General features: G+C 38.4%; 1 protein-coding gene across 4 annotated transcripts in view; it reads left to right on the forward strand.

The window, feature by feature from the left end:
* ano3 (anoctamin 3) overlaps positions 1 to 25,095 on the forward strand; it is a 53,167-nt gene extending 28,072 nt beyond the window's left edge. The window contains exons 9-28 of one of the 4 annotated variants that reach the window (XM_043228085.1): positions 1,081 to 1,167; positions 3,209 to 3,264; positions 3,356 to 3,477; positions 5,478 to 5,612; positions 5,762 to 5,858; positions 8,932 to 8,992; positions 11,647 to 11,729; positions 11,876 to 11,902; positions 14,848 to 14,988; positions 15,499 to 15,663; positions 16,225 to 16,261; positions 16,366 to 16,477; positions 16,692 to 16,749; positions 17,491 to 17,588; positions 18,835 to 18,980; positions 19,202 to 19,354; positions 19,542 to 19,689; positions 19,886 to 19,972; positions 20,054 to 20,159; positions 21,315 to 25,095. In XM_043228085.1, coding sequence (XP_043084020.1) covers positions 1,081 to 1,167; positions 3,209 to 3,264; positions 3,356 to 3,477; positions 5,478 to 5,612; positions 5,762 to 5,858; positions 8,932 to 8,992; positions 11,647 to 11,729; positions 11,876 to 11,902; positions 14,848 to 14,988; positions 15,499 to 15,663; positions 16,225 to 16,261; positions 16,366 to 16,477; positions 16,692 to 16,749; positions 17,491 to 17,588; positions 18,835 to 18,980; positions 19,202 to 19,354; positions 19,542 to 19,689; positions 19,886 to 19,972; positions 20,054 to 20,159; positions 21,315 to 21,497 — 2,102 coding nt within the window. In that variant the 3' untranslated portion in view covers positions 21,498 to 25,095. The remainder of the gene's footprint in view (positions 1 to 1,080; positions 1,168 to 3,208; positions 3,265 to 3,355; positions 3,478 to 5,477; positions 5,613 to 5,761; positions 5,859 to 8,931; positions 8,993 to 11,646; positions 11,730 to 11,875; positions 11,903 to 14,847; positions 14,989 to 15,498; positions 15,664 to 16,224; positions 16,262 to 16,365; positions 16,478 to 16,691; positions 16,750 to 17,490; positions 17,589 to 18,834; positions 18,981 to 19,201; positions 19,355 to 19,541; positions 19,690 to 19,885; positions 19,973 to 20,053; positions 20,160 to 21,314) is intronic. The other 3 variants (XM_043228086.1, XM_043228087.1, XM_043228088.1) reach the window with 3 other exon arrangements.
* Positions 25,096 to 25,563: the final 468 nt, after the last annotated feature.

The raw sequence follows: 25,563 nt of genomic DNA on the forward strand, positions 1-25,563 counted from the left end.
GTGACCATAAAGACTTTATACAACTGTGAAGTAGTTAAGTCCCTAAGGTTCTCTCAACTCCATTCAGAGCTCAGGTTGTTTCCCTGTTAGCTTTTTGTACAGTAGGTGTTGAACAGGGTCCCATCTTTCTATGTGCTTTTCGGACACTCATAGTGTACACTGAGCGCTCCTGTTTGTTCAGACAATCATAGCAGCTCTTTGTGTGCCTTGGAGGCCGCTCTTGGAGACTCTTCTCACTGCTATAGCCCTGGCTTACAAGCCGCAGCTGGCTTGCAATGTCTGAGAGGTGTGAGAGGGCCCATTCCACCTGATGAATGGACTCCTGGGCGTTCCAGTGGGATTTCTATTGCAGAGATTTATGCCACTGGATGGTTGGTGTCATCTACCTTCATTAGATTTTACAACTTGGATGCCCCATTATAGTGGTGCGGATACTTTCTGCCTAATTCTACCTCATTCTCACTTCAGTTAAATGAGATGGTGCTCCAGGCCGACAAACATTAACAAATCTTTTTTTTCTTTTATAACAGAGTAAACAGTATTTCCCCATAATCGCATAAAAGCTGACAAAAAGCTCTTGCTGCTTGTTACCTTATCTGAGGGAACCAAGGTTATGTTAGAAACTGAAGTGTGATTCCCAGTAAGAAAAACTACTTTTACATGATTTGTTCCTTTATTCCCTAGTAAATAAGCCTACGCTGTCATTTATTCAAAAACATTTCATTTGTTCACTGTTGTTCATACATTTCTTCATTTGTTTAAAATACGGTATTAGTATAAATACAGTATAAAATACATTTTTATTAAGCACATAAATATGTAAGTGTATTTGTAATTCATTTTGCATGAAAAAATTACATTATATTTCTTCACTAGGGTTTATTTGTAGATTTTTGAGTATTCCAGTCCTTCACCACACACTCATTAATCCTTGAAACTCCATCATTAGGACCAGCGCTAATCGCATTATAAACATCACAGAAATGAAACGGGCCCCGTCTGTCAGTGTCCCTCATGGTCCCATGTGTGAGCGTGTATTTGCATGTCTCTGCTGGTCACACGGTCTCCGTCTCTCTGCAGCTCCTCCGTTGTGTTGTCTGTATCTGCTTAATTATTATGGGCATCACGAGCGGCTCCTCATGGGCCAGTCAGGGAGTTCATGGGAAGGTGCGTACAGTGCTGTACAGTCTCTGTTGTACGGGCACACAGGGACGCCACGAATATCATCACACCTCTCAAAGTAGCATCAGCAAGACGTTTTTTAAATCTGTTTAGGGTTGAATCTCACAAATGTCCAGGTGTTCTCGATTCATTTTCAAAGAGTGCTGTTTATTACATATACAAAATTTTTTGTACAGTGACTACAGTCACTTTTGATTCCATGCATACTAAATTAACTAAAATTTTATCATTAAAAAAGTATGTATAAATTATTTTGTCCATCAAGATTAGGGTTAGGGTTGCTGTGATGCTGTAATTGATTTAACAATCTGAATAAGTCCAAAACATGTTGTGGGCTGTTTTGTGAGATTCATCCATTTAGGATGTTTTAAGAATGACATACAATATAGACACAGAAATAAGCTAAATGAAACAAACGCTCAATATTACACTGATATTAAAACACGATTTTTTTTGTGTTCATATGCTATTTAACCAAACTGGGAAATTAACATCTGAAACCCACCAAAGAGGTTATTTTACCATATATGCCAGCCACTGTATACACTGTCTACGGCTAAACTTATTCATTTAAAGCGGTGCTTGATTTTGCTCGCTTATAAGAATAGTTAAGATTTGTTGAAAATGTATGCAGATGCGCCCCAGATGCATATGAGTTTGTTTCTTCATCTGATTTGGTAAAACTTCACAAGTAATCCACAATTAATAATCAGCATCAATTGCTTTCTTGTGAAGATATAAGCTTTTAAAGAGTGCTTTTACAAAAAACAAAGCCATCATTGAGCCATCATCACATCAGTTCGTTGGTGAGTAAGCGACAGCTGCTGCATATCTCCAAATCTGTTGTGAAAAAAAAAATTATTCTGCTATAAAGTTTCAAATGGACTAGGGAAAAGATTTAAGTGACAGATATGTTTTAGGATTCCATACTGATGACTAAAGAGTCAAAAGCTACAGAAATACTCGAGTGGTATTGTTACTTTTTTATTGCTATTTAATTGGTATTTAGCATATTCCTCATAAAAATACCTTTAGCTAAATAAACATATCATGACAGTTTTAAACCATTTTCTGTCAGTTGTCTCCCCAAGCTTTTTTTTTTTTTTTATATATAGGTTTAATCCAATCGCTGAAGCTCACACCTAAGCCAGGCGCTCACTTGCGCGCACATATTGAGAAGGCAAGCTCCGCCACTATTTACGGGATTGTGCCTGCGCTCACTTCCATTTTATTGAAAATGATTTGTGTTCTCAGTCAGTGTTTTTTTTTTTCCTAAGCATCTCCCTTTGCTGTGCTTTCATCTGTGCCGTGAGCAGGCCAATTTCACTTCTGCTTTTATCTGCCTGTAAACGAGCCTCATGTCACAAGCCAAACATGCAGGGTGATGGATTTCATGTTAGGCGCAAGTTAATCAAGCAGTCAAATCACAAAATAAATGCAGTCAGATGCACCCCGCTGTAATTAATTGAAAAGCAGTGTGATTTATTTCATTATTGTGGTACATATATATATATATATATGGGTACTACAGTAGAAAGTAATTTGTATTTAATACATTAATAACTTGGCTGGTTAAGTCTGGTAAAATTGGCCAAGTCGCCAAAAGTGGTTCTGGTTGGTGGGCAAAATTAATTTCCCAAACTAACCCATCTGTTTCTTGAATCAAAACGTGTGTTGTATACAATTTCAAAAGTTAAAACGTCAACTTTATCGATTTTGTTGTGTATTTATGTGTTGTAATTTTTCATTACCGTATGTTATTTCTTCCCATTTGCGGTGTCTGTGATGTTTTCAGTGTTTATTGCAAAATTATATAATTTATTTTGTGTGCGCGTGTGTGTGTGTGTGTGTTTTTCTCGATCAATCATTAAATCTTTAAATTGTTGTTTGGGGATGTAGAATCATCATACAGTCAGACATCACTACTGTTATTGTCATTCTGGGCACTGAGATGGCACAGAGATGCCAAGATTGAAAAAAAAGGTTAGAAAAATGCTCGTTTATTCTGTTTCCATCTATTTTGCAGGAATTAATCGGTTACTTGGCAACAGTACATATGAGGCAGCATTTCCTCCGCATGAGGTAAAATAAGAGAAATGCATTACCTTTTCTTACCTCATTTTGTTTCTGTTGAAGTGTTTGTGTGTGGAAACCTTTGATATTGTATTTCTAGGGAAGTTATAAAAGCAGACATCCGATTAAAACCCACGGGGCTCAAAACCACAGACACCTTCTGTACGAGAGATGGGCACGCTGGGGGATCTGGTACAAATACCAGCCTCTAGATCTCATACGGTAAGAAAAACACACGCAGCAGTGTAAAGAAAAACGGTATACGGACAAAGTCAGCCATATTTATTTGATCTCTGATAACAATTTGGTGTGGAAAATGACAAAAAATCATTACAAAAGCAGCTTTAGAAAGAAATATTTGAATCTTTATCGATATTTTGACAGCTTAATGAAGCGTCTCGTGATTAAAGCCCGGTCTTCACAACTGCTTCCGGTCTGTTTGTTTGAGCCTTTCTCAAAATCCTTTGTTTCTGTCGAATCCTAAAAGAGAGTATTTGCCGTGTGTGAACAGCTTTAATCTCGCTAACCCGTTCACATGAGCAGGACTGCATCGGTGTGGCTGATAGCGTAAATCTCAGCTGTAGTCAAATAGTGCGAGAGAAAAGCAATCTCAGGCTCATAACAAACGTATATTGAAGCTGAATTAGATGGCAAGGGAAGACAGAAAAATAATTGCGATAGTGATCTGCAGACTCAGCCTCTCTCTGCTGGTAGCTGCTCGTCAGTTTGAGAGTAAAGGTCACCCTCCATTTTCAGAGTTATGTAACTGTCCTGACCTGTTATGTTTTAAGTGAATGGATGTTCCTGTTTTTAGTCACCTTGAGTCTTTCTTGCTGTTAATACAGTATGTATCTATCCTATGTAACTAGGGCATATAGGGTCATTGTGTGCTTGTGTGTGTGTGTGTGTCCCAATCTATTTATTAAAAACACTTTTATAATGCAATGGTTTTAATAAAGTTTGCTCAGATTATCTATTTAGCCCATACGGACAAGTTGACATCCGCAGACAAGACATTCAGGTAACACTTTATTTCGATAGTCCACTTTAGATATTCTATTAACAGTAAGTAACTTTGTAACCACGTCAACCAGCAGACATTACAGTATTAATAGACGATCTGCTTAATATCGTCTAACAATTTATTTTGATGTGTTCATGACACACGACATTGTCAGCATTTGCAAACTTATTCTACTAACCCTAAACCTAATCTAACAGTCTACACTGAGAGTTAGTAGACACGTAGTGGCAAATTAGAATTAGAATTAGTTGATATGTACTTACAAAGATACTTATAGTTAGTAGAAAGTCGAAAATGGGCTATCAAAATAAAGTGAACCCAAATTTAAAGTTCTGTCGTGAAACTCTAGATGGCGCAGTCTGATAGGTCTAACTTAGTCTCGTGTTACTAGACCTTTGACTGACAGCTGAAGGTCTGGGATCCATGGTAGATTTCACTGGCCAATAAGTCAAACAACCAATCAGTTTGTTATGTTCAACATCACCTGGGCATGTAAGACTCTCATACGTATTTTAAAGATTCTATGTTACTGGTTCTATTAAGGAATCTAATTAAATTTTTGTAATATCAAAAACACTTACTGGTTTCCACTAAACAACTGCATAATCTAGATTAGACAGTAGTATATTTACAGCGGTGGCCTAAATTGTTAGAACACCCAACAGACCCAAAAAATATTGACCTTTTTTGCCTCCAAAATGTGATTTCATTTTGTAATGTTCATGAAACATGCAGATGGCTGCTCTGAGCAGATTAAGTGGTTTGTGCTGTTTTTATCCACATTCATCTTTAATATTTGGTATGTCCACCTTTTGCAGAAATTACAGCAGCACATCTCTCTGGCATAGCGTCAGTATATTTCCTGAGAACTTGTTATCCCGTGCCTTCTGCAGCTCAAGCCAAACGCTTTTCTTTGAATGTACAACACATACAGTATGTGCAATTTATTTTACAACCCACCCTAAATTTGCTTGATGGGGTTGAAGTCTGGACTTTCAATGTTCCAGTAGATTTCTTCCGTTACAGATAGATCTGGCAATAGTTTGTTATTTATGGATATTGTAACGGCCAAAAATCTCCAATCCATATGCTAAGTGTTCTAATAATTTTGGTCACCACTGTATATATTAATGTTAATAAAATGTTATAAGAAGGAATGGAGCCCTAGTGAATTTTGTTTCTTGCTGATGTTACATAGGCGGTACTTTGGGGAGAAGATTGGGCTGTATTTTGCCTGGTTAGGCTGGTATACGGGTATGCTGATCCCTGCTGCTCTAGTCGGCCTCTTTGTCTTCCTCTATGGGCTTTTCACCATGGACTCCAGCCAAGTAAGGTTAGTCCCTTAGAGTATGTTTTATTTCAGAATAAACCCCAGTACGCCCTAGTAGTCAATATGTCAGAGTGATGCCATTTTCATTGACCAGTCTTTATTGTTCCCTTAATAAAGCATTGACTCAAATTTGTTTTTCTTTTGTGTTTCAGTAAAGAGATATGCGAGGCCAACACCACCATCATGTGCCCCATGTGTGAAGGCAATTGCAGCTCTTGGACGTTGAGTGACAGCTGTGTCTATGCAAAGGTACCATACTTCCGCCTTCTACTTGTATAAACAGCATAGGAAGATCAGTAAAACTGACTAAATGTCTTGGTGTGATATAAGGAATCCATTCAAATGGCTCTCTCCATTTGATTTTTGTTCTTGATAATGTCATCGAGTCAGTTTACTTGAGTTGCATCTTGGCATCTGTCCTTGTGTTATGTTCATAAATCTGAAATGTGGGAAGTGAAGAAAAACCAAGACAAACTACGTGAAAGTCAACAAAGCAATACATCTTGTTTGTGTATTGACAAGTAAAGGTTATTTTCCTGTAGACATTTTAATGCAAATACAATTTGTTTTGCTGAAAAGATGTTTCTATTGGATGTTTTAGTCTAAATACGTGGTTTACAGAGCTGCTTTGATTACAGATTGTCTGTTTTTTATTCTAGACTCATTAGGAAAGCCTGTGTTGTCTAAAGTCAAAGATATTCGTACGTTTCAAATTAGTGTTTGGTTCTGGATTTTCAACGTGCAAACCAAAAACAGATTCCCCAAGCTGCACAGCCAGTACTGCAGACTAAAAGATGGTTTTGTGTCATGGGAACATTGTAGTGACATGCCTGAGAGAGGCTAATATTTTAATAAAACCCACATAATTGGTTCCTGGCCAGAAGAGTTTTATTGCTTGAAGATTGTTCTTCATTGTTTCATAGCTCAGAAGACAAAGTTGCTACAGTTCTTTCTTGGGAACCCACTACTGTCATAAGGCTGGACCTAGGCCAGCGGCAAGCTACTGTCCTTACATCTTTCAGCATTTTTGTCCCACTGGTCCCACCCACATCCAGAAAAGCAACTGTGTCACATGGTGGGAAAATCTTTACCTCTGAGGATTATTTTTACAACCCACCACTGATTCCTCAGTTTAGAAGGGATTTAATACCTGCCTGTTACTCTTCTGCTTTAAAAAATATCTGTTACGGTTCTTCAAACGCGCTTCAAAATTCATTCAACAGGAGTTCTGCTAAAAAAAAAAATCCCCATTCAAGTCTTGCCATTCCTTCCATATCCAAATAGATTAAATGTCAAATACTCTTTCCACGCAGGTTAAATAAACAATTATATGCGCTGTACATAAAACCTCCTGCCAAGCCCTCGGTTGCTCTTCACGACTTACAGCACAGATTTCCTCTGCCAAAATCTCCACCTCCTCAATAAACAAAGATCCCAGTGGGAAGTCAGAGCAACTGATCAGTTTGGCTTTCTCTGAAGGTATATCACAGCGGAGAGTCAGTTGACATATGTCGATTAAGTTCTCTACATCCTACTACTGAAGTTTGGGTGACCACCAACACTATCTTTTCTCTTTCTTTTTCATCGAATGCCCATTTTCTACAAAATTTATATGATTCTTCAGGGACTTAATGAAAACACACATTGGTAAAATTTCTCAATGGTAGTGTAAAACACCACCTTTAACCCTGTCAAAATCAGCTCTGTTTACATCAAGCCATTCTAGACCATGTTGCTTTAAATGCTAATGAGCTGTAAATGATTTGTGCACACATAAACGCATTTAGCTAGATCGGGATCAGAATGGCCTGATTTGAGAAAAAGGATTTTGAAATAGGGATTAAAAATGTATTTCTTTCATTCATTTCTTAAATGTGTACACACTTCCAACACACATTTATGTTCAAACAACTTTTAAAGTGAATTTTGCATCTGATGACCCCTTTGGGGAAGTTCATAATGCAAGCTCAGAAGAAGCTAATTAACCTTATCCTGTCGATCATGTTTGAGGGATATATAAGCAGTATATTTGTTTACTTCTCTCCCAGGAAATTTGTTCAGCATCCCATCTCCTCCCTATCTCCACCTTAAGGCCCACATTGATAACTCTATAGTCCAATATAATCCCTAACTAATGTGGCATATCTAAAACCTCAATCTTAATTCAAGACCTAGCATGAAGTCACGAAAAGCACATTTAATTCATTTTACGTTTTTCACAAGAGAACTTGGAAAAATCTGGGGGTCTTATCCTGAGGTCTGTAATTGCATATTTTGTACTTGCATTCATTGCTTACTTACCTACTGTGTTACTGTGTAGTTGTATATTGTTGTCAGGCACACCATGCATTCTTGTGAGTGCATCTGTTTGGGCTTTTCCGATTTATGTAGCTGGCAAAGTTCATCTTTTGGCTCAAGCTTCATGTGAGTAGGTGGTCTTTCTGTGCTGATGCTTTCTGTTCCTCTTGTTACCACAAAATGGCAATTCTCATTAAATTGCAAACATTGGCCGCTTTACTGCAGCAAATTGATATCAGAACAAATACCCCTTAGTGCCCAAAGGCTTTGATATAATCACCGCAAAGGTCTTTTTCATTCTTTGCTTAGAGTTAAAAGTAAATTTGAAAAGCATGGGCAGTGTAGACTCTTAGAAAACATACCAATACTTCCTATGCTGCTGAGATCACATTTAGGTGAATTTGTAATTATGTTTTGCACATATTTGAAATAAGTAGTTTAATTTTGTTTAAAATTATGCCATACTAGTTCATTCTTCAACTTTGCTTGAAGTATGTTGGGGCCATAACTCCCAAAGTGGCACACTAGGGCCTGAGTTATAGGCAGCGGCTTTTAGCTTTGTTAGTTGCCCCTAATCCCATTTCTCATCACATTTGAGCTGCTCTTAGTGTCAATAGAAACTGGTTACGGTGGTGCTGTAACCCTGATAGGAGGAGGTTTGAAGTGGTATGAGATAGAAGTTACTTGTCTGGCCTCATGTTGCACACTAGTGACTGATATTGTAGTCTACTGTCCTCAGTATCCTGCACCAGCTATTGCCTGAATGGTTAGAGGGGACTGATTACACAGGTGGCATCGATTTCAGCAAAAATCTGTGTCCAACTCAATCTCAGGAGAAGGGTTTGTATGAATATAACCCTGGTTTCCTGAAAGGGAACAGAATGCTGAATCATGATGGCCAATTCTTTAATTAAAAAAAGATTTACATTGCATTTGAGGTATACATTTCTATCAGTTCATACTGATTTCACAGATTTTCTAAGTATACATTTTTAAATGCATTGCCTCTTTTTCTGTCCACCAGGTGACCCATCTTTTTGATAATGGAGGCACAGTCTTCTTTGCTATATTCATGGCAATATGGGGTGAGTCTGAATCTTTTTAATTTAATCAGGGCTCTTTCACCATCAGAAAGACAGACAGGTCAGCATTTGGTTTAAAGTACAAATTAAGTAATTATAAAAGAGGCTTCCTTCAGCGGGCAAGGACAGAATAAGAAATTGGCAGTATGTGGTCTGCTATAATAAAATTGACTTAAAGGCCTAAGAGAAGAAGCTCTAATCAATCACAGTTTTGTCCCACAATACAACAAGCAATCTAATGAGGTCACAGTAGACCTCGTAAAACATCTGAATATTTCAAAAGTGCTTAAACTTCACAAAGACAGAGGGCAAATAGAGAAGGATTGGTGGTGGCGATTTTAAGTGCTTGATAATTGTGGACACGTTATAAAGTCTAATTGACTGGCTGAAGCCAAAGGAATTAGGATACCCAAACAAATAGTTACATTGCATTTTAAATCTAAGTAATACATGAACTGCTCCAAAGGATGGCTTTAATTAATGCTGTTGTCAAGAGAAACCAGGGTACATGCCCAGTCTCAATCAGGCATTTCAGAAACAAATTATAGTTCAGGCAAAAGCTGTACAACTCATTAAATCTAGAATTCTAGAAGCTTAGAATGGAACAAAATGTGTATAAATATAATAATAACCTGAAATAACAAGTAAAATACATGTCCTTACTGCAGACATTTGGGAGTGCCAAACTCATTTATATACAGAAGCAATGCAAAGTTATTTTTCTATGGCTTTTTGGAATAATTGTTCTTAAACTGGTGAGGCTTAAACGTGTGCAATTCATAAGATTGCATGACAATATGCAGCAGTGTCCCATGTCTTAAGTATCTTTTTAGGCTGACCTCAGCCAAGTCGCTGAGAGTGATGATGTACTGATGTGGGGTACTACATCACTGAAACCATAAATACATGCCAAACCAGTGGCATCAGATTCTAATTGCCTGAAGAAGATGCACAGGTATGGCCGAGGTATGGCTATGTGATGTGGCATCTCATTCATCTCTTGGGGAACTGAGATACATATATAACTAGAGATTCAAAACTCAATACTATGTCATTATTTTGATGCAATGGGAGCTTCAATACCAACTACAACAACGTTGTTCCTCGAGAACTAATTTCACCCTTGTGACGTTTGTCGTTTGTCGGAAAATCTGAAGCGGCTGACAGTCACGTATTTATTCGTGGCTAAATATGACAATAGATATGACATTGAGTTGCCCTGCTTGGCACCCTGAATCACCCTAACAGGCTGTGTGTGGAATTTGAGGGCTTTGGGGTTAGGAGGGTTAGGAGCTGGCCTGGAGCAGCTGGTGAATAAGTTCTCTAAACACTGCTGTTCTTTAACTGCCTCAAGGGACAATCCCTCACTGAAGTCCAGTTAAGCAGAGGTAGCCCACAAGGTCTTTTATTCCCCTGTTCTTGCACATACCGACCACTGTAGAGTATGTTGAGGTGGATTGAGTATGCACATACATGTCACACAAACAGACAGCTTGCTTGCAAACACATACTTACACATGCCGCATCTGGAGGCAAAGGTACTGGTTTGGTAACTGAAAATTCTTTTAGTTTTTCTTATCAGCTATGTTTACTAGGGTTGTATTTTACATCTAATGTTGTTAAATTAGCGTTTATTGCATATTCCAGTTGAACGAGTCTCACCATGATGGTGTTTAGTGTTCGTGTGAATGACACTGTGCACCTCAATTCATCTTTAAATACAGGATGAAAAGTTGAATCTAGTGCGTTCTTTCAAAGAGTCCACTATTTTGGGGAGCGTTGACAAAATTCATATTAGTGTATTATTAGAACACTTGCGACGGGGACCGTGCTGTTCCTCCCAGAGAGACCCAGATGGATCTGCAAGTCTAAATCCTGAGAGCTCAAATGTGAAGACAGCTTTCAGCAAGAAGACCGGGTTTTAAAAATTAAACATTGTCTCTCTTCTTGGTCTCTCACTCTGTTCTCTTCCCTTGCAGCTCTTGTGCTTTCAACGAAAGTGGGTCACGCAGTCCTTTGGTAGAAACGAGGGGCATGTGAACTCAGAGAGCCCAGATGTTTTTACTCTTTTTTTTTTTTTTTAAGAGTTAAATTTAACATGAAAACCTTACAAAACTGTCCTTTTTACTTTGATTTATTTAGTATTCTTGTTAGCTCCTAAATCGGTTCCTGTGACACTACGAAAAAAATCAATGCTTCTGAATAAGCTAGCTGATTACTTTGCAAAATACACAGTTTGCCAACAAAAGTAAAAATTGATAAAACGGATAGATCTAATCCAAAATCCTGCTGTTGTTTTTTTTTACTTTGAATACAAAACAGCTCTGCAGTCAGCTCTTTTATGTTTAGCGGACAGGTATATGTAACATCAAGATCTTTAAGACCCTTTGAACTGGATTAAATGGGTTCTAAACACTGAAGTTCTACAACCTTACCGGTTGTTATTGTCAGTAATTGACCTAGGAAAAGATTATGCAGATTTATTATCCTAATGATGCCTGAAATTGAGCTCTAATAATTAAAACACTTGTTTCCACGTATGCACGCTGAGTTTGAGCCTGATGAAGGTCACCTTACCTAGATGAGCCTGGTAACTTTAAATATCTGAAAGCTCCTGTTGTGTTGACGTCTTGCCACTTCCTCTTCTGCTGTCACAGCCACAGTATTCCTTGAGTTCTGGAAGAGGAGGAGGGCGGAGCTAACCTACGACTGGGATTTGATTGATTGGGAGGAAGAAGAGGTGAGCCTGCCTTCCTGAATTCGTAATGCTTGACATTTCTTTAGAAATATCACAATTTTGAGACCTGTTAATATGACCATTAAGTTCATGAGCAACTGTAACTGGTGTGTGGCCAATCTATGTGCTGTCTGTTGTATCTCCTATAGTGTAAATCCTGTGTCATGGTGTGTTCTGTGAGTGTGCCTCCTACCGTATCCTGTTGTGTTGTGCATGCCTTGCTCCTAATGTGAAACCGACTCAAGGGCGTTCACACTGACTGCGACTACCCTGACAAAACGACGTCGTTTTCGTGCCATTGTTGCGTTGAGAAAAGTTGCGGATCCGTCTCCTGTAGGTATTTAACAGACTTAAGAGGCATTCATTTTACTGCAACCCAGAAAATTGATATTGCTGTTCGGCGCTTGATGCAATCTGTATTGTTAAAGCGCTATATACATAAAAGGGACTGATTGATAATGCATTGCTTTTCAACACGTCAGTTTTATCCAAAACAATTGAACGCGAACCCGGCAATATTTTATTACAATGGCTGTTTTATCGTAAATTGTGCTGAAAGGTCATCACGTTTAACCACATGTGTTATACCTTACACTTACCAAACTTACAGTATAGTGTTCATAAAAAGTAAATTTCTGAAAGGTTGTAAAATCACCGGGTGAGCTATCGAGCAAGTTTACTATGTCAGAAAATGAGTATATTTTGCTCATTATGTGACACTACCATCGAAATATATTAGTTCTATCACACACTTTATGGAAAAAGTGTTTTGAGGTTATAACATTATATTCAGCAAATAACCATACTAAAATAAGTCTATATTACTCAATAAATAAATAAAAAAGGAATAGAAGCTGTTGGTGTTTTACTGCCATTGGTGTTTAGTTTTTGACATTTCGCAAAAATGTAGGTAAAGACATGTATTTTCAGTGTGCCTATGTCGTTTCTTAGTGAGCAAAAACATTTATTGAATTAAAGTCAGATGGAAGCCTGTTTCCAACACTTCATAAACAATGAAAAAAAACCTCTTTATCCTAGTTATGAGTTTACATCTCAAATTCGGATTTTTTTTGTCTCAGATTTGTAAAATATAAACGCACAACTGCAAAAGCTTCAGATATAAATTCACGATTTTTTCCTCTTAAATCATTTACATATTTATTTCTTTCCAATCTGTCTTCTTAATTATATGATAACAACCCATCATTTTATACAGGGAAAGTTGTACAGGGGAAAAAGGACATAATATCCATACTCTTATTATATATCAATGCAATTCTGACATTGTACCTCAGAAATCACGTTATTTTAAGATACACTGTACACCACGGCCAGTGCATTCACCTTCCAACTTCCTGTGATAAAATCTCAGTGTGAACAGCTCTTCGTGAACCACATATCATCCGCATGTGCAGAGTGATGGTGATTGATATTCTGTGTATTTCGTTTTTTTTGTGCGTGCGTGCGTGAAGTAATGAGCGTGACGTGTGAATGCGTAACGCGTTTGAGGAAACGCCTCAAAATAATCCAGAGATCAAAGCGATCGGATGTGGCTGATTCCTGCTGAACGTCTGGTGTTTGCATTCGTTGCTCTGTAGATTTCTGCTCTTGCTAGTTTCTGTATAACAGCGGTTCTCAAACTGCGGTTCATGCAGTAGCAGTGCTACCCATTACCGTCACTCTATTCTCCTATTTGATATTGTTCAGTGCTTTGACACGCTCTGTATTGTTAAAAGCGCTGTAGGAATGAAGTGATTGATTGATGCACAAACCCCTCTTCCTGTGGGGATGGTGTACATTTGTAGACCAAAACCAGTACACGAGTTAGCTCTTTAGCAATTCCGGTAATATAGTCCTGAAGTTTCTTGAATGGGTTGAATGGACAATACTTTACCATCATTTATTAATCTTAGTCAATGCTAATTTCAGCATTTGCTCATGCATTACATTCAAGTTGTGTTTGATAGCATTAGTTAATGCACTGTGAGCTAACATGAGCTAACTGCACTTTTATGAACTAAATTAACAAAGAATGAATACTGTAATAATTCTATTGATCATTGTTTGCTCATGTTAGTTATTACACAACTAATGTTAATAAATGACACCTTATTGTAAAGTTTTGCCAATACGTTTATACGCTTCACTAAGCTGCTTGGTGTAGACATTAACAATGCACAATAAAACACTTTATCCAAGTTTAATTTTTTCCTGGTTCAAGCCAAACAAGATTTTTTTTGTTTTTACCTACTAACATTGTTTTTATGCTTATCTTTATGTCTTTTAGGCACACAGTTAGTTAACATTTAAATTAATTATTTATTAATTATTTATTAATTTAATTTAATTTAATTTAATTTTATTTTATTTTATTTTATTTAATTTATTTTATTTAATTTAATATTTAATTCTATTTAATTTTATTTATTTTATTTTATTTTATTTTATTTTATTTTTTATTTTATTTTATTTTATTTTATTTTATTTTATTTAAAAAAAAAGTAATAACCTTTGGTCATAAACCAGACCATAAACTTCAAAATTTCTTTAATAGACTTGGAATGTAGCACATAACTTGCATGGGCTGCTTTTATAATATTTTTTAGAGTTTCAGATCATTTTAAAGTATGTAAAAGAGCGGCATGATCAGTTTTGAAACTATCTTCTTTTTTGCTCTAAGATATAAGGGTGTGTAGCAAAAGCAAATGGTTAAATAAATAATGACAGAATCTTCATTTCTGAGTGAACCCTGTTATATTTTATATTTTTGTCAGTAAGCCGGTGAGTAGCTCATACCGAGATGGCGTGATTTGTTCGGATGTAACAATTGGGTTTGAGAGCTTTGAGAACTGTTTGAGAACTGCTGCTGTATACAAGCCCTTCTATATTTAACTATCATATCGTGGAATGTACTAATAAATATATCCCATGCTGAGACACCGAAGTGTCTCGTTTTAACTCATCGAGCTCATGTAAACAGCCTTTGGATTGACATCATCATGCCCGGTCAAAACAGATGATGATGTCGAACATCTGTGCGTGATCAGAATCATTCATGAGATCCGTGAAAAGCAAAACTTTCAAGAGTAATTCGATGTGTTTTCTTTTCTATAAAAAAAAGGAGGAACTCCGGCCCCAGTTTGAAGCCAAATACTCCCGGAAAGAGCGAGTAAACCCCATCTCAGGGAGACCAGAGCCCTTCCAGCCCTTCACAGACAAACTCAGCCGACTCATGGTGTCTGTCTCGGGAATATTTTTCATGGTAGGACTCCTAAAGCGGATCAGAATTATTAACACCCCATTGTGAAAACTGGGAATTCTGTTTGGAATTGAACTATTCTGGTTTCATGTCCAATCGCGGTTATTTTTGCTTTCTTAACGATTGGTTTGTTTCAAGATGTCCCTGCAGAAATATGTATAATCGATAAACATTTTAACTTACTGTATTGCTGGGGTAAAGTTTGCTTTTTGGTTAATTGCTTAATATGCTGTATATATCACTATAGTAAATATCGTAACAAGCTAAATCTGTGTTTCATCCACACACGTCACAACTGAATGTCATGAACATCCATCGCTACTCTCAACGATGAAAACAACTGAACATTTTAAACGTGATTTTTATCGATTAAAAATTGTCAGATCATAAAGCTGCACTGTACCGTAAATAACTGTCTCCCTCTGGTGGCCTTGATTCAAAAGGCAACGCGCATCAAAACCATGCTGAACGTGAAATTTCTGGTTCGTTGACGTCTCGTCGCCTTTCCTCCAGATCTCTCTGGTCCTGACAGCCGTGTTTGCCGTGGTGGTGTTCAGGCTCATAGCCATGGAGAAGTTTGCTTCCTTCCAGTGGGAGTTTGTGAAGAAGAACTGGCAGTTCGCCACCTCAGGCACCGGAGTCTGCATCAACTTCATGATCATCATGTCTCTGAATGTGGTGAGTGTGTTTCCTCTACTCTCTTCTTCGCACCAGCAGAGACACAATAAAGAGGACTTTCAGTTGACAAAGCAAAATGTGTTTTTAGCAGCGTGGCTGTTTTCACGACGCCAGCCAGTCAAAAAAATAAATGCATGTAATACTTTTCTCATCTCATAATTCCGAAAAAGCCAGAGCCTCAAAATGAAGTCATCAAAATGATTGACTGTGACATGCTGTCGCTCCCAGACATAAAACGTAAGGCGATTGCCAGCAAAAATTCATTACAGCGTTTTGTCTGCCTCTTTAAAACAGCACGTCATAGATTCAATAAAAGAGTGAATTTTTGAGAGGTTACGATGTAATTTGCACCAATGGGACAAATGCATTTTCCTAAAGACAAGAGATGAAAACGCCACTTTCTCTAATAACAGCATTGCAACTTGGAAACCCATGTATTAAATGTATTATTACACAGTTTGTAAATCTATGGCATTTATGTATTTGCATGTACTTATTTACTTATTTATATTACATTATTTTTCTGTAATGGTACTGAGTCGATTTTCTTTTACCCCTCAGGTCTATGAGAAAGTGGCCTACCTACTCACAAACCTGGGTAAGCATTGATTCAGTCAAGGTTACTATCGATGCGAAATTCTTGCGGTGCGTGAGAAACTTTCCTGGCTAAAATGGCTAAAACACATCTCGCTTGTGATCTAGAACATCCTCGGACAGAGTCGGAATGGGAAAACAGCTTCGCCCTCAAGATGTTCCTCTTCCAGTTCGTCAATCTCAACAGCTCCACCTTCTACATCGCTTTCTTTTTAGGAAGGTAAGCTACTCTCGATTCGGTCGATGTGGCTCGGTTTGCTCGTTTTTGTTTTCATTCGCCCAGACCACTTGAGATCTGTTCACCAGCTCTTACAGGAACTTCATGGCGCTAGCGCACATGCTAACGCAACAGCTTCCCCCTCGATGGCATGGCTAATTGAATTTCAGAGCTAATTCCACCACGTCTTATTGTGATGTGTGTGTGTATTGTGCAGGTTTGCTGGCAGGCCCGGTGACTATAATAAGCTGTTTAACCGGTGGAGGATGGAGGAGGTGGGTGAGATGAGGCGGTAATGAGTTTTCTCACACTTGGTTATTATTGCCCTTCGGCATGATCAACATTCCCCTATCAAATATCGGTCTCACTTATGCAACTGCCATGAGATTTCAATAAAAACGGTCATTATTCTGTGCAGACTCTCTCGTAATTGCCTCAGCAAAACAACTGCGGTTGCTCATAACACTAGCGTACTGTTTTAGATCAAAACCACCCTCGCGAAAAGCAAACGTGCTTAGCCGTATATTGAATTTCAAAGAAATCCTAATCTTAAGAACTGCACTTATTGCAGTTACTTTGATTAAATAAAAGGCCATTAAAGTGTAATTACAGAAGTCCACTTATATTTTCTAATTCATTTTTGTTGTGTTGAGTACCGGATTATAATTTCGCCTGTTATTCAGTATTGCAATTGAAAGTTGATATATTTTAGTTGTACTAAACTGCAACTTTGCCATTACGAATTTGTAAGGTAACACTATATTTTAGGCTGCCCTTGTTACACATGTACTTTTAATTATGCATAAGTAACCCTGGACCTAACCATATAGTAAGTACACGTAGTTAATAAATATTACTCAGTACTTTAGTGTATAATTACACTGTAATAAGGACACCTTAAAATAAAGTGTACCTGTATTCTTTTAAAGTATAGTATTTCCTTAATTGTAAAATGGGCTAAAGTGTGCTTCTGTTTCACAAGGGTAACCAAAACTGTTTTTTTTTTGTTTTTTTAGTGTCATCCCAGTGGTTGTCTGATTGACTTGTGCCTGCAGATGGGAGTGATTATGGTGTTGAAACAGATCTGGAATAATTTCATGGAGCTGGGCTACCCGTGAGTATCAGACCCCGGAGAGGCTCCTTGCAATCTTAAAACACACAGATAAGATTGTCAAACGATTGCGATGTTTGGGAACAAGCTGTTGTATGTTCATATGTTCTGCATGCAACACTTCGATAACAACCTAAATGTTGCATTGTCAGTTAAACTGGCGGAATTATGTTTAGTGTCTGTCCTATCGCGTTCGAATCAAGCAGTATTGCATTTTGTGTTTAGCACACGTCTCCGGTCACACGTTGCTCTTATGAAACCATGTTCTTCTTGGGTAGAGTCTGCGTCGATGGCGTTTCGATTTTATTGGTTCTTTCTTCAGCCCTAAACTTACACGGCAGCCACGCAGATTTCTTTATGGCTTTCTTTATTGAGCATATAAACGCCGAGGTCCGTTTTATACAATTATTAGCCCGAACAGGAGGTGTTCGCTGCGCTGAACATTCAAAGAGAGTTTGTCCTTAGTTCCAGTCCGCTGCGTTCACGGCTGACTGATTTTGCCAACCCTGCAGTACAGAGAGAAATGTATGCCTCATCAGAAAGAGCCTCGACAACAGAGTGTGCTTAACAGACTCTCAGCAAACCACGAGGAGGGACGTTAGTTTAGATTAACGTTACTGTGCATATTTCAGTGTTCATAGAAAAATGGCAGCTCTACGTCACTCTTGTGTCTTTTTCGGGGGAAGATCTCTTCCCTTGTAAGTCTACTTAGATGTACTGCTCAGTTGTAAAAGTGATATATAATGCTACTTAAACATTAGTTTCATGACTATTTGCTAACAGCAAAAAAACATTTTGGTTTCATAAAAGGTCATTCATTTATTCATTTATTCATTTATTGATCCCGATATATATAATTTTTTAAAGTAGTATAATTTCAGTTCAAAGTAGTGCACTAATATATGCACAGTTCATCACTGTGTTCCTTAAACTTCAATACACTTTTTAAAACCGCACTTCAAATTAAAAGTTTTGTCCCACTTTATATTAGGTAGCCTTAATAACAATACAATGTACTTGTGGTCATATTGTATTGTAAAAACTTCTTCTGTTATTGAGGTGGGATAAGGGTAGGAATAGGGTCAGCTTTGGTGGTATGGGTAGGTTGAAGGGTTTTAAATATAAGGATAATGTAAAAACATGTGCATTATTAATATAAATGTAAGTTAAGACCACTTAATTTTGATCTAAGTTTGACCAAACGCTTTATATCAGGGCTAATTGACTCTAAGTTTTGTTCCTCGCTCAGACTTCTGCAGAACTGGTGGTCCCGGCGTAAGATGAAACGAGCAGGAGAGCAGAACAAGAGTAAAGAAGAGCTGCCGCAGTGGGATAGAGACTGGAACCTGCAGCCCATGAACGCACACGGCCTGGTGGACGAGTATCTGGAGATGGGTGAGTCCTGCTCTGTCTTGTGTAGTGCGTACCATGACATGGTAAAGCAGAAGTCGGTTGCTTAGTGAGTAAGTGATCGAAATTAATGTAAGCGACGGCTGAAAATAGCTGTTTTACCATTGAGTACCGAGATTTGTCCCCACCGCAGTAACTCAAAAACATGTTGCAAGTGTTTGTGTTTGCTTGACGGGCTGCAAGTTTCGCACGTTTTTTCTGTACAGTTCTACAGTTTGGTTTCACTACAATCTTTGTGGCTGCGTTTCCACTGGCTCCTCTGCTTGCTCTGCTCAACAACATCATCGAGATCCGATTAGACGCCTACAAGTTTGTCACGCAGTGGAGGAGACCGATGCCCGCTCGCGCTACTGATATCGGTTGGTCCTCTTCACCTCAATTTGCCTGGTGTCAAAATTGCATAAAACACGAGCTGTTTGTTGTGATTACTTAATTCAGTCTGTTGGAAATATAGATTGTTAGCATGAAAATTCACAATAAATAAATATTATGCGTTATCTGTTTTGGTAAATTTCAATATTATATTTTTTATTTTTTATTTATTAGGTATCTGGCATGGTATCTTGGAGGGAATTGGAGTCGTGGCTGTCATAACAAATGCCTTCGTCATTGCCATCACTTCGGATTATATCCCTCGCTTCGTCTACGCTTTCAAATATGGGCCCTGTGTGGACAAGGGTTACCGGCATGAGAAGTAAGATTTTAAAAAAGCTGCAAACATCAATTGCAGATTCAAACACACCAGAGGCATGTGCATTGCAAAGCAGATGTATTTGGTTAGCACCTCTGTTGTTAATGGTTGGTTGCCAAGATGGTTCAGCTTCACCTTTTACATTATACTGTCACATTGTATTTAGACTGTGTTGCTAATATTGTGTGTCTTTACACAGATGTCTTAGAGGATACTTGAACAATAGCTTGTCTGTTTTTGATATGGGTGAATTGAGAAATGGGAGTTATCATCCTCGATACTGCAGGTAGGGCAAAACTCATGCTACATTTTTATGTTGCTATACTCTTGTTTTCTCAAGCTAAATTTTTCTTATACCCCTCTGTAGGTATCGGGATTACAGAGCGCCTCCGTGGAGTCCTGAACCCTATGAGTTCACCCTGCAGTTCTGGCATGTTTTAGCTGCCAGATTAGCCTTCATCATAGTCTTTGAGGTCAGTGCTACTTAATGGTTAACGATATCATCTAAGTAATGCTTTACACCACTAACAATCTCAGACAATATTTTATGGGAGCACAAAAATGGGCTTGAGGTATGAGCTCTAAATAGGTTTGTCCGTTGGTTCCATGTCAGATCTATCTGAAGAAGGCCATACTGGAGCTAATTCGGACAAATCTGAAAAAAAACTAATGTGAAAACTCAATTTAAATCCCAAAATAGGGATTAATCAGATAGGGCAATCATGGAATTAATTCATGGATAAAAACCTACTTAGAGCATAAAGTGGATCTTATTTAAATAAGGATGACAAACCCCAAGTTTATATTGTGCCTACATTAGCCTCTCCTTGAATTGTGTCCTGCAGAGTTTAGCTTCAATCCTAATTAAACACACCTGAACAGGATAAGCAAGGTCTTGTTAGGCATGCTAGAAACTTCCAAGCAGGTGTTTAAGGCAAGTTAGAGCTAAACTCCGCAGGACACCGGCCATCCAGGATCAAGTTTGGAGACACCTGTACCAGTGTAATGGAGGCCAGCTAGTACTGACTATGTGGGTAAGCCTCACTTCCCTGGCTTCAGAAAGCACACTAGTGACTGGTGTTAGAGGCTCCAGTCTTTAGAGTCCTTGTTAACATGCCTGACTTCCATCGCTGTTCAGACTCCACTTGGAGTGGTAGAGTGGCTGTGATGACCCAGGTGGGAGTGAGGTTAGGAGGATGAGTGTAACGGAGTCTAACTTGTATGTGATAACTATACAGGTCCTCATTCTCCTGGTATCAAGAGATGCATTAGCCACTGACTTCCATGCCTGCTGTTGTCTATTCAAGCCATTTCTGGAATAGGCAGAGAGGAACTGGACATTCTAGCGCAATGTATCAAATATCTGGAGCCAGACTTGGCAAACAGACTTATTCTACCAAAGGAGTATATGTATATATATATGTTCATATATGTTCATCTTTAAGAAAACAGTACAATGTCCAAAGAAGCATTCTGAAAATACCTAAATCACCAATTACTGATGAGATTCTGAAGTACACTTGTCTTTCTTCACACAGGGCTAATTTACCTGCTTCTTAGCACTGCAATGCAACCTAAGATTATTTCATGTTTGTGATTTTTTTCAACATCTGTTATATTCTCTGTAGCACCTGGTGTTTGGCATTAAGACCTTCATAGCCCACATGATTCCAGACATGCCCAAAGACCTGTGTGATCGCATGCGCAGGGAGAAATACCTGATGCAGGAGATGATGTATGAGGCGGAATTGGAGCACCTGCAGAAAGAGCGGAAAAAGAATGGCAAACGTTATCACCATGAGTGGCCTTAGCCATGCCTGTCCATAAATACATTAAAAAATGCCCACTGGAGACCCACATACACTACCCACAAAAGCACATAAAGACCTGAGAGCGGTGAACAAACGTCCACACAACATGCACACTTGCAGCACATATGTGAACACGGACATTCATGTACAACCGTTCCGCTACCTTGGACAGCTAGCTTTATTGACTCCATGCATGGGCTGCCCACTTTCCATTGCTGTGACAAACCAGGGAGCGGATTCAGTGTTTGAGGTCAAAACCTGATCTCCGGGTGGCCCTTTAGAGCCAAGAGTTGGCAGCTGTACTCTGCACCAAAGAGGTTCTTCTCAATCACACGATCCCTACCTGAGTCCTCAAATTATCCTAAATTTTCATCCCGCTGAGTAGTTCTAAAACTTCAGTGATTGGCTGCTTAAAATTTTGGCTCATTAGATAAAAGTAGCTATGAAATCAGACTAATGGATTGGGATACAAAAAAGTTTGAGAATGACTCCACTAAAGAAAGCCACGATTGAGCATTCTGTCGATAGAAATGTGTCTTGAGGGTATGGGATGAATGGGATTAGTTTAAAAACAAGCGCAAATGAAATAAATTGGATTTCCCGAAAGCACAACCGGATCCACCTGCCTTCTTAACAGCCAACAAACGTGTGTGCCAGCGCAGCACATGAAGGAGTTTCACTTCCGCAAACCACCGCTTTGTCTGTGTGCAGCGTCATCAGCATTGAGATCAATGGATTACAGCGTTTTCAGACACACCGTAAACTCCAGTGTGTAAGTGGGGAATATCATTCATCGAACATGTGTCCTTCCCAGCATGGCCTGCAGTGGCGCTGCTCTTTCATCTGTGTTCTGTGGTAGTTCTGAATGGAGCGCTTCTGCGGTTGGATTGTTTACTATGCAGACGAAGGGCTTTTGGAGTTCCTGTTTTCTGCTTGCCTACTTGTCTGCGTCTCTGTGCGTGGCAGCTATCATCCCGCTGTGAAGCAGTTCTCTACCTGGTGACCAGACGTTTACTTACGAACACATTTACCGATACGCCCTCTCTCTTCGCTTGCCAGCATCTCACGTTGTGATTTCTTGTTACAAAAGTGGTTTCTGGTAAAGGTTACCAAATAAAAATCCATTTGTTTATGCAAATGAACAGTTTTTATGTACTGCATCGCCTTGAAAAGATATGCAGATCTGTCTTTCGGTACGATAAGTCCTTTTGTCGAGGCAAAGTAAATAAAAAAGCCAATAGTGGCAAAACGGTGATATAAGTAACATGCATGATTTTTTTCATTTTATTTTAATTGCATGTTGTTTCTTTGTTTTTTTATTATTTTATAAGACTATGTTCATATGCCTGGTTTTGTAGCGTGCGTGAGCTGAATTGCTGTGTGAGTGTAGCTGCGTTTGTTGCGAGTTTCGTGTCGCCGTCGGTCTATGAGCAAAGACTGTGGCTATCTTTGGAGCAACATATTGGCATCGCCGCGGTATATAGTATGTGTGCTGTGAATTTTCCGTATGTGTAAAACACCCAGATGGATTGCTACGTACAACCTGAGTGAGCTGTGTGGAACGCAGTATCCCACAATGCAATGCATTTGTGACGTAACCTACAGTACAACAGAGCAATGCCGTGATGAAATGCTCCTATTCAGAATAAGATACTCCAAAATACGTCATCCCCGTAGCACTCGATTTCCAGTGTAATTACAATAATGAAAAATCCACTCCGGGAACTCCAAAAATCGATTATGAAAATGCGGATTTACAGTTTTTACTCCCGAATCAATAAGTGATGTAGCAACAATGTAGCACACTACCGTTTGAAGCATTTATTGTTGCATAATGGATGTACTAAAAATAGCATGCAGTATGCGTAAAACATACAAGTAAGCAGTAAGTTAGTGTTCCACTCTAAAAGCAGTCAACTACTGTAAATTATCAAACATCACAGCATATTAATCTATCGACCATTATCCATACAGTCCGAGCTTAAACAGATGTGATGATAGAATTACCATTGGGAAAATGAATTCTGTTTTACTTTTTTTTGTATGTGTGCATGTTTAAATATGCGCGTTCATACCTGTGTGTCTGCATGTGTGTGTGTGAGAGAGAGAGTTTTGTAAAGCTGATGAAGTGAGTGCTCCCAGCATGCATCTCATTCTTACACAGTTTTTTCAAAAAGCAACGGCTATGTTCGAAATAGCATACTTCCCTACCGCTATTTTTTACAGTATGCATAGCGTGCATAGAATGTGAATTTTGTGTGCATAGTATATTAAGGCTTACTGCATATGCTATAATCTGCATTAAGAACAGTGCTTAAGACACTGTCCCACAATGCAATGCGCTCGACTTGATCTTGAGTGTGACATATGCACTCAAAGTAATGACAACTCACTCTCCGATCAGACTGAGGAAAAAGTGCAATATAAGCGTTTTTATTTCAGAGAGATAACTAAGTAGAACGTACTTAAAAATGGTAAGAACTTTTCAGTATGTGATTAATATTCAAGAGTATCCCATTTCGAACACGGTCAGTGCATCTGTCCCCCTCAGGCCCTTTGAGTGTTTGCAGATGAGATATTTGTATCATATTTTCTTAGCTTGAATCGAGTATTGCTTTTTTAAGTATATATTTTTGCACTTTCCATTTGCATGGGTAAGACCCCATATGGGTACAGATTTACACTTTAAAAAAAAACGCTTAAATTGTGTTCTCGCTTCATAGATACTTCACTGAATAAAAGTTGAATTTTAATTAATTTTCATGAAAGCACTTTAGGAGCGTATTTTTTCCCCCGTTAGCTCTATATAGGATTTGCGTTTAAAAAATAAAAAGGTTACAAATATTAATGTGTAGTTTATTGGAAACGGTGGTTCTCATCTGGTCGGTAGAAACTTGAAATCGGTCTCCAGTCTGTTCTGGTTAGATTATTGTAGCGCTGTCAAATGATTAATCGCGATTAATCGTATCCAAATAATATATATATACAAAAACTTTTACTTTGAATGCAGTTAATCACGATTAATCATTTGTCAGCGCTAGTTTACTGATAGCAAGGAAAAACATGATAAATGCAAACAATAAATGTTGGGTCGCCATTTGGGCCCTGAACAAAAACCAGCTGAGAATCACTGTATTAGAAACTAAAATGTGCTACGGATGTTAAACAGGACCAGAATTTCATCAGTAAAATGGAAAGGTGAAGCTTATCTGAAACAGGAAGCAGTCTTTCCTATGACACACCATTCTCTTGGTGTACTGTAATCTATGCATGACCTCATTGAGGAGCCCAGCCCATCTAGGGCTCTTGACAAAAACCTTTGTGTATTTGTGCACTTTTTACTGTGAAGTGTGCATGGCCTATATCTGCTTAAACTGGAGAAGACTGACCTGAGATCAGTAAATGTTGTAGTGGTTCTTCGTCACGAATGATCCGTTGTTAATGGCCTTGTGGTGATCTCATTAACATTCATTTGCAGGTTATCGGACGACAAATGTTATTCAGGTTTTATCCAATACACTTGGTCGTGTATAAAATGTCTTCATTGAAAATGCCTGTCATAAGCACATTAAACAATAAAGATGTTTATAATGAGCAACAGCATGTATTATACCTTTATAGCCAGACTGACTGCATTTTATTCGAAAAATGACTCGATTTAGTCGCAATGTTATTGCTAGTATCATTAAAGCTGGATGAGTAAAGCTGGAGCTTTTTAATGCTATTTTGCTGTCTCTGCTTGAGTTAAAAAATTTTGATTCCATTTCAGATTTCTGTGTTTTTGCATAATGCACATGCATGGTATGCAAATAACAATGATACTAGTAGGTGTGCGTGGAGCCAGTGGACCTCATTATGACATTATGAATTTTTGTACAAATTGTTTGTAAAGCTGTTCTGACCTACATGTTCAGACTCATTAAAGTGTTTATATCATATTTCTAACTTGCTAGTTGGTACAAACGAAATTTGTTTGGCATATGACTGAATTATTCTCTTTTGAATTATACCGAAACCAAACCTGAGAGCAATCGTAAAGATCCCACAGCAACGCTGTAAGCATAAT

This window comes from Puntigrus tetrazona, chromosome 25, assembly GCF_018831695.1.
Source record: "Puntigrus tetrazona isolate hp1 chromosome 25, ASM1883169v1, whole genome shotgun sequence".
Classification (NCBI taxonomy): domain Eukaryota; kingdom Metazoa; phylum Chordata; class Actinopteri; order Cypriniformes; family Cyprinidae; genus Puntigrus; species Puntigrus tetrazona.